Source organism: Erinaceus europaeus, chromosome 17, assembly GCF_950295315.1.
Source record: "Erinaceus europaeus chromosome 17, mEriEur2.1, whole genome shotgun sequence".
NCBI classification, from domain to species: domain Eukaryota; kingdom Metazoa; phylum Chordata; class Mammalia; order Eulipotyphla; family Erinaceidae; genus Erinaceus; species Erinaceus europaeus.
In genome coordinates, this window is record NC_080178.1 from 4,842,850 (window position 1) to 4,857,172 (window position 14,323).

Consider the following 14,323-nt stretch of genomic DNA (forward strand, 5'->3'; position numbering starts at 1 on the left):
CCAACACAGCGCAGCTCTGGTTGCCATCGGGCAGCCACTTGTGGAAAGAAAGCACTCAGACAGAGCTTGGTATAACCACGCCTGACTGGCTTGTTTTATTGGAGGAGTCAGGGTAACAACGTGAAGACAGCTGGGACCTGAGGCTGGGGAGGACACTCCTCCCCACAGGTGCCCACCGCCCTAAATAAAAAATAACCGACTATGGGAGAGCAGCTGAGACGGCGACTGAGGGGCCGGGAGACACGGAACTCGGGGCGGCAGAAGAGACCATGCATGTGCGGGGGACCCAGAGGCAGCGGCGTGAGTGGGGAGTCTGTATAAATATAGAGCCAACGCTGGCTGCCCCTCGCGCCCTCCGCCGCGGCCCCGGCTCCTCCGTGCGAGGGCGGGGGGAGGGCCCCGCTGCTCATCACCGGATGGCGATCAGGCCCACGTCCATCAGCTTCTGGATCTTCTGTGCGATCACGGGGTTCTTCAAATGTCTGCGGAGAGGAGCGGCGTCAGCGCCCGTGACCGGTGGCCCTGGTGCCGAGGCTTCCCCCCCCCCCCCTGCCGCACCCTCACTCACTCGCTGAGTGCCTGGGGGTCCTTCTGCATCTGCTCCAGGATCAGCCGCATGGCGGGGTCGCTCATGATCTGCTGCACTTCGGGGTCGGCCATGGCACGGCGCTTCACGTCCTCGGGGCTGTCGTGCCGGTTGTACTGTGCCATCATGCAGCGCTGGTAGCCCTCCGCCGCCTCCTGCGGCCGACAGAGCCAGAGGTGGCATCAGCGCCGGCCTGGGGCTTCCAGGCGAGGGGCGAGGGGGCAGGTGGGGCGGGAGAGCTGGCGCGGGGACGGGGGGGGCCCACCTTACAGTTGGGGTCGAGGTCCAGGGCTTTCTGGTAGACGTCCATGGACTTGGTATAGTCCTTCATGGCCTCCAGCGCGGCCGCTTTCCGTGTGTACCCCTTGACTGTGGACGGGGGGACGGGGAGGCAGGGGCGTCAGCCAGAAAGCAGTTCACAGGCTGCTCTCCCACCAACAGCCCCCGGCGCCCCAGGCTGGTGCTTGCCGAGAGAGAGCGAGACACTTACTGAAGGTCGGCTCCAGCTGGATACACTCCTCACAGTCCTGGGGAGGAGGCGGAGGGGTGTTAGAGCCCGGAGCTGGAGCCCGTGCAGGGACAGAAGCGGGTCTGCAGCAATGACGCTCCCCCGGGCCACTCCAGAGCATCCAAAACAACACAGGATGGAGGGAAAGACAGACAGACAGACAGACAGACAGACAGAGCCAAGCAGCCTGGACTCGGAGGCTGCTATTGTGGGAAAAACCAGGGCTGGGAATGTTTCTAGCTGGAGAAGCCAGAAAACATCACCACCACAGGATACGCAGGACAGACCCGAGGACAAGGCGGGGAACCTGACAGACACCTGGCAGGTGGCGCTTAGGCCTGAGCAGTCACCTCAGAGACTCAGAGCTCAGCAGTCGGGAAACTGCCCTTCAGACAACTCATCAAAGACATGGTCGCTGGGAGACACAGGTCCTCTGTGCACTGTCTTTGAACACGGAGTTTGGGGAGTCAGGCAGCAGTAGCACAGAGGAGCCATCCACCCCCATACGGCTGTCGGCCAAAGCAACCCCTCCTTTCCCTCACCCCAGAGGTGGCACCCTAGCAGGTGGCCAGCAACGACCCTCTGCTTTACCAGCCACCTTGCCCCAACACCCCTACCAGAGCCAGAGGAACGTGGCCCCCAGGAGTCCAGCTAAGTAACTCCAAGAGGCACGAAGTGGCCGTGTACAGAAGACGGGGGTCGGGGCTCTAGTCCTGACGGTGCCCGCCAGAACAGTATTCAGTCGACAGGAAAGAAACCCTGGATGAGGAGGCAGGCCTCAGGATCAGACAGGGCAGAACAGGGGCCTGGAGACGGTGTCAGAGCCCCGCCTCAGGCTGTCTTGTCTTTTTCCTTTTTCAATCTTGATTTACTTATTTCAATGCAGACAGAAACCTACACTCGGCTCCACTTCTTCTGAGCCTTTACCCCTGTAGGTGGGGACTGGGGGCTTGAAGACAGGTCCTGATAGATCCCCTTTTTAAATGTCTATTGATCTACTGGACAGAGACTGAAAAACCGAGGTGTGTGTGTGGTGGGGGGAGACAGAGTTGGAATGCCACCTGCTGCCCTACTTCACCATCCATGAAGCCTCCCCCTGCAGGTTCAAGCCCCTGGTCCCTGAGCACTGTAACGTGTGCACTTAACCAGGCGTACCACCGCCTGACCCCCACCCAGCCCGGGGTTTTCATTTCATCTCACTTTATCAATGGAAGAGAGAACTCATGCGACCTCAGTCACCTGAGATGCTGGAGATGGGCCGAGCCCTGGATTCTCATGCCCGAGGCCCCAGAGGCTCCAGGTTCGATCCCAGGCGCTACCATCAGCCAGAGCTGGGCAGTGAGCACTCTGGAGTGTCACCCAAGCAGCCAACCCGAAAGCACGGGAGCCGAGCCGGGGTCCAAGGAAGGGGAGCAGTGGGTACTAGCGGGCACAAGCCCACAGGGTTTCCTCTGGGGGAGGACGGGCACATTCTGAGCAGGAGGGTGGGAACTGCACCACGGCCCAAAGGTGTTTCAGGACAGAACCAGGACTAGACAGGCAGACAAACACTCGCCAGCCACACCTCCAGCACCACAGGTCTCTAACCCAGGGAGACACCTCGCGGGGAAGGTGAAGAGCAGCCCCCCGCCCCCGGCCCACCTTGAGCGCCAGCTGGAACTCCAGGAGCTTGGTGTAGCAGGCCGCACGGTTGCTGTACAGCTTGGCATCTCGCGGGTTCCGTTTGATGGCTTCCGTGTAGTGCTTCATGGCCCGGGGGTAGTCCCCTGGGTGGGACAGGGCAGGTCAGAGGTCGCACAGGCGGCAGCGGCAGCCCCACTCCCGGCCCGCCCTACCCCTCGGAGGCCCAGGCACCTTTCTGAAAGCACTCGTTGCCCCTGTTCTTCTCCTCCAGGGCCAGATCAGGGTTTATGTAGGCCAGGCGCTCCTGCTCCTTCAGGATTTTCTCTGCCTAAGAGGTGGTCCCGGGTCAGTCATTTCAACAAGGCTCTGGCTCTCCAACATGGAGTTTGGGGCAGGGGGAGGGGACGCAGGGCTGCACACACCCACAGTCTCACTCATCTTTATTCATTCCAACAGAGGGAGACACCCACAGCACTGAACTAGAGCTTCCCCTGGAGCCAGGGCAACTCGAATGTGGTACCAGGGCTTGAAACTGGTAACGAACGGTGTGTGAGACGAGGACAGCCCTACTGTTTCTCTGGCCCCGCAACACGCACACCCGGGGACGAGGGGCTGTCAGCACAGGGCACTTCCCGGCCCGTCTGTGTGAGAGCCTCCAGCTGATTCACCGCAAACACCCAGACACAGAAACGCAAGCGTCACAGTGAGAGCCGAGAGCCGCGCCCACCTGCTGGCACTTCTTGAGCACGTCCGGGGTGCGGTGCTCTGCAAGGGACTTGTTGTAGAAGTGGATGGCGTCCTTGTACTTCTCCTCTTTGAAGTAGGAGTTGCCGAGCCGAGCGTAAGCTCTGACAGAGACGGGACAGACTCGCGAGGGCACGGGGGACAGCAGGCCCGCCCGCCCCGCCCTTGCTCGGCCCCGCCCCGCCCCGCATGGGCACGATGCGGACACGTACTTGGCGATCTGCCGGTAGTCCTCCCGGTTCTCCCTGCCCACCTCGATGGCCTTCTCACAGAGCTCGCGGCACTTGCCGTAGTCACCCTTCTCGAAGTACACGGCTGCGGGGCGGGAGGTTCAGAAGCGGAGGTTGCTCCCCCCAGGCCACCTGCGGGCCTCACCTGCCTGGCTGGTCCCCCCCCCCCCCCAGAGCCACCTGCCCTCGCACCCCCCGCCGTCCGTGGGCCTCACCTGCCTGGTTGGTCAGGTACGTCATGTTGGTGGGGTCCAGGTCCTTGGCGCGGTCGTAGTGCTTCAAGGCCGCGTCAAAGTCTTTCTTCTTGTAGGCGTCGTTCCCCAGCGCCTTCTCTTTCAGCGCCTAGTGGGGTTTGGGGAAAGGGGACACTGAGCAGGCCTGACCCACAGCAAGGGAGAGCAGAGTCCAGACACACGGGGCGGGCGGTGGTGCGACCTATCCCATGTGTGAGGATCTGGGTTTAAGCCCCTGGTCCCCACCCGCAGGGGAGAAGCTTCACGAACAGCAGAGCAGTGGTGCAGGGGTGTGTACGCCTACACAGGAAAACAAAAGGCAAACATTCACCAGAAAGGGTGAAGCTGTCACACAGACAGCGCGTCCCAGTGATAACCCTGCGGGGAAAACACGCAGCCCAGATCCAGCCAATCCAGCCTGCACCGCAGCTGCCCACGGCCAGGTCACGGCGCTCAGGCCGGCCAAGCTGCGGTGAGCCACAGCGAGCGGCGAAGGGTTCCATGTCGGCTCGCACCCCCAAACCTGTCGGCAGCAGGCTTCTTTGGGGAGGAAATCCCCGCAGCCCAGGCCCCGGCGAGCGGTGGCCCCACAGCTGTCGGGAACAGCAGCCAAAGACACCCGAGGACTAGAGAGGCTGTGCTGGGGGCAGGTGTCTCCCACAGCCACAGCCACCCACACCCGAGGGCCTTTTTCCAGCCAGCTTTCAGACACCCCACACAGCCAACGCTTACCCATTTAAAGGTGCTAAATTTGGCAACAATCTGCTGTTGGCGTTTACAAGAGGGAAAATAATCGGCTCTCAGGCGCCTGCCGCCGGATCTGGAGACAGTTGCTAAGTGGACAACGTTCAACACCAAGCCAATCCCACCCGGAAGCAGGAGCCCCAGGACGGACACCGACGGCATTCCTTCGGACCAGGGTGAGGACAAAGATTGCTCATACCACCGTCAAGGCTCACCAGTCAGCCAGGGCCTACGTCACCACCACCTCACGGCTCGGGAGGCGGCACACTGAATAAACAAAAAGCTGGACTCTTAAGCCTGGGATCGCAGATATGGTCCAGAGCAGAGTGTGAGTGAGTTAAGAGGGTGTGCAAACGGACCTTAAGAAAAAAGGCTTCCCCGGGACTGGGTGGTGGCGCACCTGGTTGAGCGCACATGCTACAGTGCACAAGGACCCAGGTTCGAACCCTGGTCCCCACTTGCAGGGGGAAAGTTTTCCAAGTGGTGAAGCAGGGCTGCAGGTGTCTATCTGTTCCCTCCCGATTTCTGGCTGTCCCTACCCAACTAATAAATAAAAAATTTTAAAATGTTAATGACAATACATATAAAAAGGGGGGGGGGAGTTGGCCGGTAGCGCAGTGGGTTAAGCGCAGGTGGTCCAAAGCAAGGGCTGGTGGAAGGATCCTGGTTCGAGACCCCGGCTCCCCACCTGCAGGGGAGTCGCTTCCCAGGCAGTGAAGCAGGTCTGCAGGTGTCTGTCTTTCTCTCCCCGTCTTCCCCTCCTCTCTCCATTTCTCTCTGTCCTATCCAACGACATCAATAACAACTACAACAACAACAATAAAAAACAAGGGCAACAAAAGGGAAAATAAATAAATAAATAAAATTGAAAAAAGAGCAAGAAATGGCTGCACTAAAATCAAGTGACTAAAGCCCAGGAGGAGGCACAGTGAATAAAGCGTCGGACTCCTGAGCCTGACCCTCAGCATCAGGTGGCCGGGGGATTCTCTCGCTCTCTACCTCAGAAATAAGAAGTGAATAAACGGGAGTCGGGCGGTAGCGCAGCGGGTTAAGCGCAGGTGGCACAAAGCACACGGACCAGTGTAAGGATCCCGGTTTGAGCCCCCGGCTCCCCACCTGCAGGGGAGTCGCTTCACAAGCGGTGAAGCAGGTCTGCAGGTGTCTGTCTTTCTTTCCCCCTCTCTATCTTCCCCGCCTCTCTCCATTTCTCTCCGCCCTATCCAACAACGACGACATCAATAACAACAACAATAAAACAAGGGCAACAGAAGGGAATAAACATTAAAAAAAGAAATGAATAAACACAGCCAGTCAATATCTCTGGCGATTCCCATTGGACAGACAGACAGACAGACAGACGCAGACCTGCTTCTTATTCTCTGGAAGATCTTCCTCCATGGGCTCAGGTTTGGTCTCCTTTTTGGGAGGTGCTGGTGGGGGGGGCGCTGCCACCTCCTCGTCGTCGTCCACGCCGCCCAGGTCTACCCCAAGGAGCACACTCAGAGTCGTCATGATGCGGGGATCCTGCAGCTTCCTGGTGACGGTTAAGAGAGAGAGAGAGAGAAAAAAAAAAAGCCAATCACTCTTCTCCACAAATGAAAAGGCTCAATCCCAAATCACGGTGATTCTCATAAAGAACAAAGCTGATCAGGCATGAGGGGGTGGTGGTGTAGATAGCATAATGGTTATTCAAAGATTCTCACGCCTGAGGCTCCAAAGTCCCAGGTTCAATCCCCGCACTACCATAAACCAGAGCTGAGCAGTGCTCCGGTCCAAAAACACCATTTAAAATGAGCTGAAGGGGAGGCTGGCAGGATGTCAGAGGTCATAAGAGACTCAAGTGGCAGCTCAAGACTGGACAGGTCTCCCTCCACAGCCGGCTGCCCCTGCCATTGAATCTCTCTCTCTCCAGTACAACGTCAGAACGGAAGGATGGCAAAGCGGAGGCAGCGGGCCAACACTGCTAGGCGAACCTGGCCTCCTGTTTGGATCTTTTCTAGAGATGGACCAACCAATCATCTCCAGGCGGCCGTGGACTTACGTGCCCAGGTCGGAAGGCTTGTTGCGCAGCTGCTCGAGCAGCTCCCTGTAGGTGGGGTCGCTGAGCAGGGCCCGCGTCCGGGGGTCGCTCTCTAGCTTCTGGTAGAGGTTGGGCATGCTGAAAGGGTTCATGGACCTCCTCTCTGTGCCGAGGGAGGAAGCGCACCGTCAGGCCGCCGGACACGGCGAGGGGTGATGGCAGCCTCAATGGCAGTACACCTGGTAGAGTGCACATACCACAGCGGGACAAGGACCTGGGTTCGAGCCCCCTGTCCCCGCCTGCAGGGGGGACACTTCAGTGGTGGAACAGGGCAGCAGGTCTCCCCCTGCCCTCCCTCCAATTCCTTGGGCTCCTATCAAATAAGGTTTTTGTTTGTTAGTTTGTTTTTTGCCTCCAGGGTTACTGCTGGGGCTCAGTGCCTGCAGTATGAACCCACTGCTCCTGGAGGCCATTTTTTCCCTTTTTGTTTATCGATGTTGTTGTTACTATTATTGTTGGGCAGGACAGAGATTAATCGAGAGAGGAGGGGAAGACAGAGAGCGGGAGAGAAAGACAGACACCTGCAGACCTGCTTCGCCGCCTGGGAAGCAACTCCCCTGCAGGTGGGGAGCCAGGGGCTCGAACTGGGATCCTTCTGCGGGTCCTTGCACTTTGTGCCATGTGCACTTAACCCGCTGCGCTACCGCCCGCCCCCCTTGATAAGACATTTTTAAGGACTGAAGAGGAGGAGCACACACCTGCCAGCCGGGCCTCCATGCTCTGCAGGCCTTCTTTGAGCTGAGGATTACTCGCCTCATGCTTCAGACCCTCCTCGTAGGTCCGCTTGGCCTCTTCAAAGCGGTTCAGGAACTCGAGAGCCGCCGCTTTCCTAGAATAGCCCTTGGGCCAGAGGAGAAAGATGCACCTGGTGACCACAGAGGACTCTGTCTGCTGCGCCGCGGCGATACGACACCGGCGCGAGGGTCACCAAGACAGAAGGTGGCCCACGTCCTCAGACGCCATCTGAACAGGGGAGCTTCGCCGACGGTGGAGCAGGGCTCCAGGCAGCTCTCCTCTCCTCTCCCTGTGTCTCACCCTCTACCGGAAAAAGGCCACCAGCAGAGGCAAGGTGGTGCAGGCTTTGAGCCCCAGTGGCCCAGGACGTGGGACAGTGACAGAGGTTTTGGACTCTGAAGCATGAGGTCCCAAGTTTCATCCCCAGCCATGCTTATTACCAGAGTGTGGCTCTGGTCTCTCTCTGGAATAAATCAAGCTTAAAAAAGCCAGGTGGTGGTGCACCTGGTTAAACACACACATTACAGTGTGCAAAGACCCGGGTTCAAGCCCCCGAGCCCCACCTTCGGAGGAAAGCTTCACGAGTGGGGAAGCAGGGCTGCAGGTGTCTGTCTCTTCTCCCTTTCCACCTCCCCCATCCCTCTCAATTTCTGGCTATCTTTATCCAATAAGTAAATAAATAGATATTAAAAAAAAAAAGCCAGAAACCCGGATATAGTATTAAAACAGATACCGCACGACCAGGAAAAGAGCAAAGAGGCAGCCTCCACGTCAGTTTACCTTACGGTCAAGTGAGGCTCATTTGGAGGGGAGGGGCAGAGCCTCCAACACCACCGCTCACCCGGCAGGACAGGGTGCCAGGCCAGCAGCCAGGAGCGCTCACCGTGCCTCACGCCTTGGTCAGACCCCAGGCCGGGGCCTGGTAGCCCGTGGAGCCGACAGACCCCTAGCCAGGGCTGCTGATAGTGGAGCACGGCTGCAGCCCGTCCCGCCGAGTGGGCTTCTCGGCCACTTGGCCCGGGAGTCCCCGTGCAGACAATTTCCCACCCCCCTGCCCCCCGAGTGTTCATTTCAGGGTTTTACTGATGCAAGCCTCACTTTACAGGCAGAAAAAGATACTGGCTGGAGAGACAGCTAATGGCTCTGCAAAAGACTTTCTTTTAAAAATGATTTTTACTTGATTGTTTTTATTTTTGACTATATTTATTTATTGGATAGACAGGCAGAAATCAAGAGGGAAGGGGAATGAGAGGGAGAGACAGTGACACCTGCAGCCCTGCTTCACTGTTTGTGAATCTTTTCCCCCTGCAGGTGGGGACCAGGGGCTTGAACCCAGGTCCTTGCACACTGTAATCTGTGCGCTTAACCAGGTGTGCCACCGCCTGGTCCCAAGACTTACTTTCTTAAAAATTTTAAAGTATTTTTTAATTAATTTTTTTGTTCCCTTTTGTTGCTCTTGTTGTTGTAATTATTATTGTTATTGATGTCGTCATTGTTAGATAGGACAGAGAGAAACGGTGAGAAGAGGGGAAGACAGGGGGGAGAGAAAGATAAGACACCTGCAAACCTGCTTCACCGCCTGTGAAGCGACTCCCCTGCAGGTGGGGAGCCAGGGGGCTCGAACCGGGATCCTTAAGCCACTGGTCCTTGTGCTTCACACCATATGCACTTAACCTACCACCCGACTCCCTGAAAAAGACTTTCATGCCTGAGGTTCCAAGGACCCAGATTCAATTCCCCTGCACCACCATAAGCCAGAGCTGAGCAGTGCTCGGATTTCTCATAAAAAAGAAGAGAAAAGGTGGATCTTGGTGGTAGCACACCAGGTCAAACACAGTGTGAAGCGCAGGCAGGACCTACCCAAAGAGCCTGGTTCAGAGCCCCGGCTCCCCACCTGCAGGGGGAGTTGCTTCACAAGCAGTAAAGCAGGTCTACAGTGTCTGTCTTTGTCTTCCCCTCCTCTCTCAACTTCTCTGACTTATCCAAAAAAATGGGGGAAGGCCGCCAGGAGCAGTGGATTTGTAGTGCAGGCAATAAATAAAGAAAACAAGGACAGACACACGTAGAGGGCAGGGAAGACCACCACAGCAGAGAGGCTCCTCCGACCTGGGCTCCGCGTGGGGCAAGGCCTGCGTGCTGTCCCCGAGAGCTACCACCCCATCGTTTTATTTCATGAGGAGTAAAAAATAAACACCAATTTGGTCTTTTGCTTTTCTTTCTGTTTTGATAGGACAGACGGAAATCGAGAGGGTTGGGGGAGACAGACATGAGAGAGAAAGAGGGACACTTTTAGGTCTTCTTCACTGCTTGTGAAACATCATCGCCCTTGCTAGTGGAGGGCCGGGACCTCGAACCCAGATCTTTGCACAGTGCTACGTGTGCTTAACTGGGTGGTCCACCGCCCAGCCCAGAGGACCATCTGGTATACACAGATCCAGGCTTGAACCCGAGCCCTGGGAACAAGTCCAAGAACCTGCCCGCTGAGCTATTTCCAGCATAGCGCTTGCTTTTCTCTGAAGATTTACTCATTTATTTTTTTAAGATATTTTATTTATTATTGGATAGAGACAGAGAGAAATTGAGAGGGGAGGGTGAGGTGGAGAGGGAGAGAGACAAGAGACATCTGCAGCCCTGCTTCACCTCTCGTGAGGCTTTCCCCCCTGCAGATGGGGACCAGGGGCTCTAACCAGGATCCGTACTCTGGTCCTTGTGCCACCTGCGTTTAACCTGCTGTGCTACCGCCTGATTCCCTTCTTTTCCTTTAAAAAAAAAAAGAGAGAGAAGAAAAAATTTTGGTTACCAGAGCACTGCTCAGCTCTGGCTTTTTGGTGGTGCGGGGGATGGAACCTGGGACTTTGGAGCCTCATGCATGAGTCTCTTTACATAACCTTTATGCTACCTAACCCGCCCTCTTCTATCTATCTGTAATAACAGTGAAAGATATACAGCGCTACCAGAGCACGGCTCAGCTCTGGCTTATGGTAGGGCTGGGGCTTGAACCTGGGACCTTGGAGCCTCAGGCCTGACAGCCTTTTGCAGAACCATTATGATGTCTCCCCAGCCAGCCCTTTCTTTTTCTTAAAGACTGTTCATTCAAGATGCCAGGGCAGGGACAGACAGCATAATGGCTATGCAAAGAGACTCGGATGCCTGAGGCTCCAAGGTCCCAGGTTCAACCCCGGCCCCAGAGCCCGAGCTGAGGAGCTCTGGTAACAGGTGAGTAGCCAGAGCTTCACTTCTGCGCACGTGTCCAGGGGCCACGCCGCAGGACCTCGTGCTTTCTTCATGTCACCCCGTGGGCTGCACCACTTTCTCCTGTTTTAAAATTAACCAATTAAGGATAGAAATGGAGAAAGTGAGCGAGACTAAGACAGACGCCCGCAGCCCTGTTTTACGACTCATGAAGCCCCCCCTGCAGGTGGGGACCGGGGGTTTGAAGCTGGGTTGTGCACAAGGCAAGAAGCACACCGCCCAAGCGAGCTATTCCGCCAGGTCCCCCTTCCGATACGATGCCACACGGATGTTCGTCAGCGTTTAAGGCCAGAGCACCGCTCGCCTCTGACTTGTCATGCTGCCGGGGATTGAACCGGGGACCTGGGAGCACCGGAAGGGTCGAGACAGGGACGTCTCCAGGGGAGGGGACGGGACACAGAAGTCCAGGGCGGGACCCGTGTGGAATTCCACCCGTCCTCTCACAATTACGACTAAACCTCTCACAGGAATTCAAGCAGGCGAGCCCCCCGCTTCCCGCTCCTACCTTGCCCCAGTCGGGCTTCAGGTCGACGGTCTTGCAGCCGTCCTCGTAGGCCCGCTGGTAGTCGCCCTTCTTGGCGTAGGCGGCCGAGCGGTTGCTGTACAGCACGTGGTTCTGGGGGTCGAGCTTGATGGCCTCCGAGTAGCACTGCAGGGCGTCGTCGATGTTCCCGGCGCTCAGGGCCTTGTTGCCCTTCTCCTTCAGCTCGTTGACCTGAGCAGGGAGGGGGCGTCAGAGCTCCGGGGGGCCCCCACGGGAGGCGGCCGACGACTCGAGGGTCGTGTCTCCCCCGCCCCAAATCCTTTCCAGCACCCAGAGTGGAAGGACAGGGCCAGGAGACAGCTGCTTTTAGTATAAAGACTTCTGCGTCCGCGGGGCAGGGAGACAGCATAACGGCTCTGCAAAGAGAGTCTCATGCTTGAGGCTCCGAAGTCCCAGGTTCAATTCCCTGCACCACCATAAGCCAGAGCTGAGCAGCAGATAACACCCTGGACTTTCAAGCATGAGGTCCCGAGTTCAATCCCCAAATAGCACATGTACCAGAGTGACGTCTGGTTCTTTTATCTCTCTTCTCCGTGTTCCTCATGAATAAACAAATAAAATCTTTCGACTTCCACGCTCCAAATTCAATCTCCAGCACAGGCTACCAGAGCTCAGCAGTGCTGTGGTACAGCGTAGGTACGGGGGCCGGGCAGTAGTGCAGAGGGTTAGCAAAGCACAAGGACCGGTATAAGGATCCTGGTTCGAGCCCCCGGCTCCCCGCCTGCAGGGGGTCACTTCACAAGCAGTGAAACAGGTCTGCAGGTGTCTGTCTTTCTCTCCCCCTCTCTGTCTTCCCCCGCCTCCTCTGTAGCCCTCCCTCCCTCCGAAGAGGCCTCCCAACACTGAGGGAGGAGTCTAAGAGGATCAAGGCAGGAACCTGCCCAACTTAATATAAAAGGGGCCAAACCAAACACAACCCCCCAGCCAGGCAGGGAGTCAGGCCACCTGCGTCTCACTCACTGTGGGGACGGCAGGGAGGGGGATTTTCCAGCAGGTCCCCAGGGACAGGAAAACGGGTCCAACCTGAATATTCCCGCAGACTGAAATACAGGCCTCAGGAGTTGAAAACAGAAACAACAGACAAGTGGCAGGTTGGGGGGGGGGCGGCGGCGGGGCAGGGGCGTCAAGTGGTGGCGCCCCTGGTTGAGCGCAGGCTGTAGTGCACAAGGACCCAGGTTCAAGCCCCTGGTGGGTCCCCAGCTGCGGGGGGTGGGGGGTGTGTGTGTGGACCTTCATAAATGGTGACAAGGTCCTGCAGGTGAGTCTCTCTCTCTCTGTTCAAAGCAAACAATAAGGGGCCGGGTGGCAGAGGCGGCAGGGCCCACGAGGAGCCGGGTTCAAGCCCCCCACCCGCAGGGGGAAAACTCTGCCAGAGGTGAAGCAGGGATGCAGGTGTCTGTCTGTCTGTCTGTCCGTCTGTCTCCAATAAATAAAACAAACCTCGCAGCAGCTTCCCACAGCTGGGCGGCAGAGACACGTGCAGCAGTCCCCACCCTGGCTCTGCGGCCCCGGGTCCGACCCGCCTGTGTTCCCGCTTCTCGGCCAGGCGAGGGTGGGTCTGTCTGTCTGTCTGTCTCTCTCTCTCCCCCTTTCACAGGCAACGCGGCTTTTCAAGTCTTCTTCTCCTCCGCCTGGGTGAGTGACGGCGCTTCTCCTTGGCCGGGACCGGGACCGGGACCGGGACCGGGACCGGGACCGGGCCGGGGCGGGGCGGCAGGCTCCCCGGCCTCTCTGCGCCTCCCTTCCTTTCCCCAGTGAGCGGAGGGGCTCCCGGTGGCACCCAAAGGAGCAACGGCTTTACCACAACTGGAGGGTGGGGCGGCCCCCCAGACTCTGCCAGCCCTGCCCCCCACCCCATCAGGCCCCAGTGCCGGCTGACAGCTGCCCACTGCACCTTCCGGCCCCGGGGGGAGGGGGGACTCCGTTGAGCGGCTCCCCCCCAAGCCACCGGCTGCAGCCCCCGCGCCCCCGGGCGGGGACCGAACCCGGGAACCGCGCACCGTTCAAAGAATGGTCTGGAAAGGCGGAGGCCCGCGGCGGTCGGCGCAGCCCGGGGCGAGCTGGGGGGGGGGGGCGGCTCCCCGGCTTCGGGCGGGATCCGGGGACCCCGGGGTCACACTCTCCCGGCCGGGCCCGCCGGCTCCCAGGGAGGCTCCCCTCGCCCCCCCCCCCGCATCCCGCAGCGGCAGCGACCCGCGGCGAGGCCTCGCGTCTCCCCAAGCTCCCCGCCGACAGGTCCCAGGCTCCCTGCCCGGCCCCCCCACCCCCGAGGCCTCCCGCCCGGCTCCCCCGAGCCGCCGCCCGCCGCCGCCGCCATCGCCTCGCTCGGACCTCCGGGAGGCCTCCAGGCCCGCCGCTCCTCCCACCCCGGGGCCGCGGCCTCTCGCGGACGCCCTCGCCGGGCCCAGTCCCGCCGCCCGGCCCGGAGGCCACCCCGCCGTCCCCGGCCCGCCGCCCCTCCCCCGTCACCTGCTCCATCGCCCGGCCCGGAACCCCGTTGAATCGAGTCTGTCCTCTCCGCGCTCCCAACCGCACGCGCCGCCTTCTGGAACCTACTAGAAGCTGCCGGGACCCCCCCCCCCGGTCCCGCCCCCTCCTCGCCCGCTCACTGGCCGCGCTCCTCGGCGGGGTTCGCAGGGATCCTCCGCCATTGGCTGGATGACTCGTCCATCGACGTAGCTTTGCTCTCATTGGACAGCGGCGAGAGATTCCCCGCGCGCCTGCCTCCTCCGCGCCTCGCCATTGGCTTCACTTCCCCAAGACCCGCCCTCCACGGGCCACAATTGGAGGGCGGAGGGGACTGATGCGGCGGTGATTGGTGGCTCGGTCTGCCAATCATGGCCGCCCTGGCCGCGCCCATTGGTCCTGTTCTTTCTGGAAATTTCCACTTCTCCCATTGGGCGGAACCCAAGGACGGAACCGCCTTCAGGCGAAGGAAGCTTCCCATTGGACAGAGAGTTGCCAATCCTTGGTGCTGATAGGCGGGCGTCGCTGCCTGTTACCGCGCAATGCGGGCTTCCGCCCTGCTGGGATTTATGGGAGGC

At 59.1% G+C, this 14,323-nt stretch overlaps 1 protein-coding gene across 1 annotated transcript; it reads right to left on the reverse strand.

The window, feature by feature from the left end:
• Positions 1 to 66: 66 nt before the first annotated feature.
• STIP1 (stress induced phosphoprotein 1) lies at positions 67 to 13,874 on the reverse strand. Its single transcript, XM_007518548.3, has 14 exons — positions 13,749 to 13,874; positions 11,241 to 11,450; positions 7,447 to 7,588; positions 6,710 to 6,851; positions 6,034 to 6,202; positions 3,907 to 4,033; positions 3,674 to 3,776; positions 3,445 to 3,565; positions 2,949 to 3,045; positions 2,736 to 2,860; positions 1,077 to 1,113; positions 852 to 955; positions 569 to 741; positions 67 to 482 (listed from the first exon to the last, which is right to left on the reverse strand). The coding sequence occupies exons 1-14, from the start codon at positions 13,755 to 13,757 to the stop codon at positions 410 to 412; spliced, it is 1,632 nt and encodes a 543-aa protein (XP_007518610.1). The 5' UTR covers positions 13,758 to 13,874; the 3' UTR covers positions 67 to 409.
• Positions 13,875 to 14,323: the final 449 nt, after the last annotated feature.

Coding starts and splice junctions, on each gene's coding strand:
- STIP1 (XM_007518548.3), bottom strand. Junction 6,203..6,709: donor AAGCCTTCCGACCTGGGCAC/GTAAGTCCACGG, acceptor AACCGTCACCAG/GAAGCTGCAGGATCCCCGCA. Junction 956..1,076: donor CCAGCTGGAGCCGACCTTCA/GTAAGTGTCTCG, acceptor CCCCGTCCACAG/TCAAGGGGTACACACGGAAA.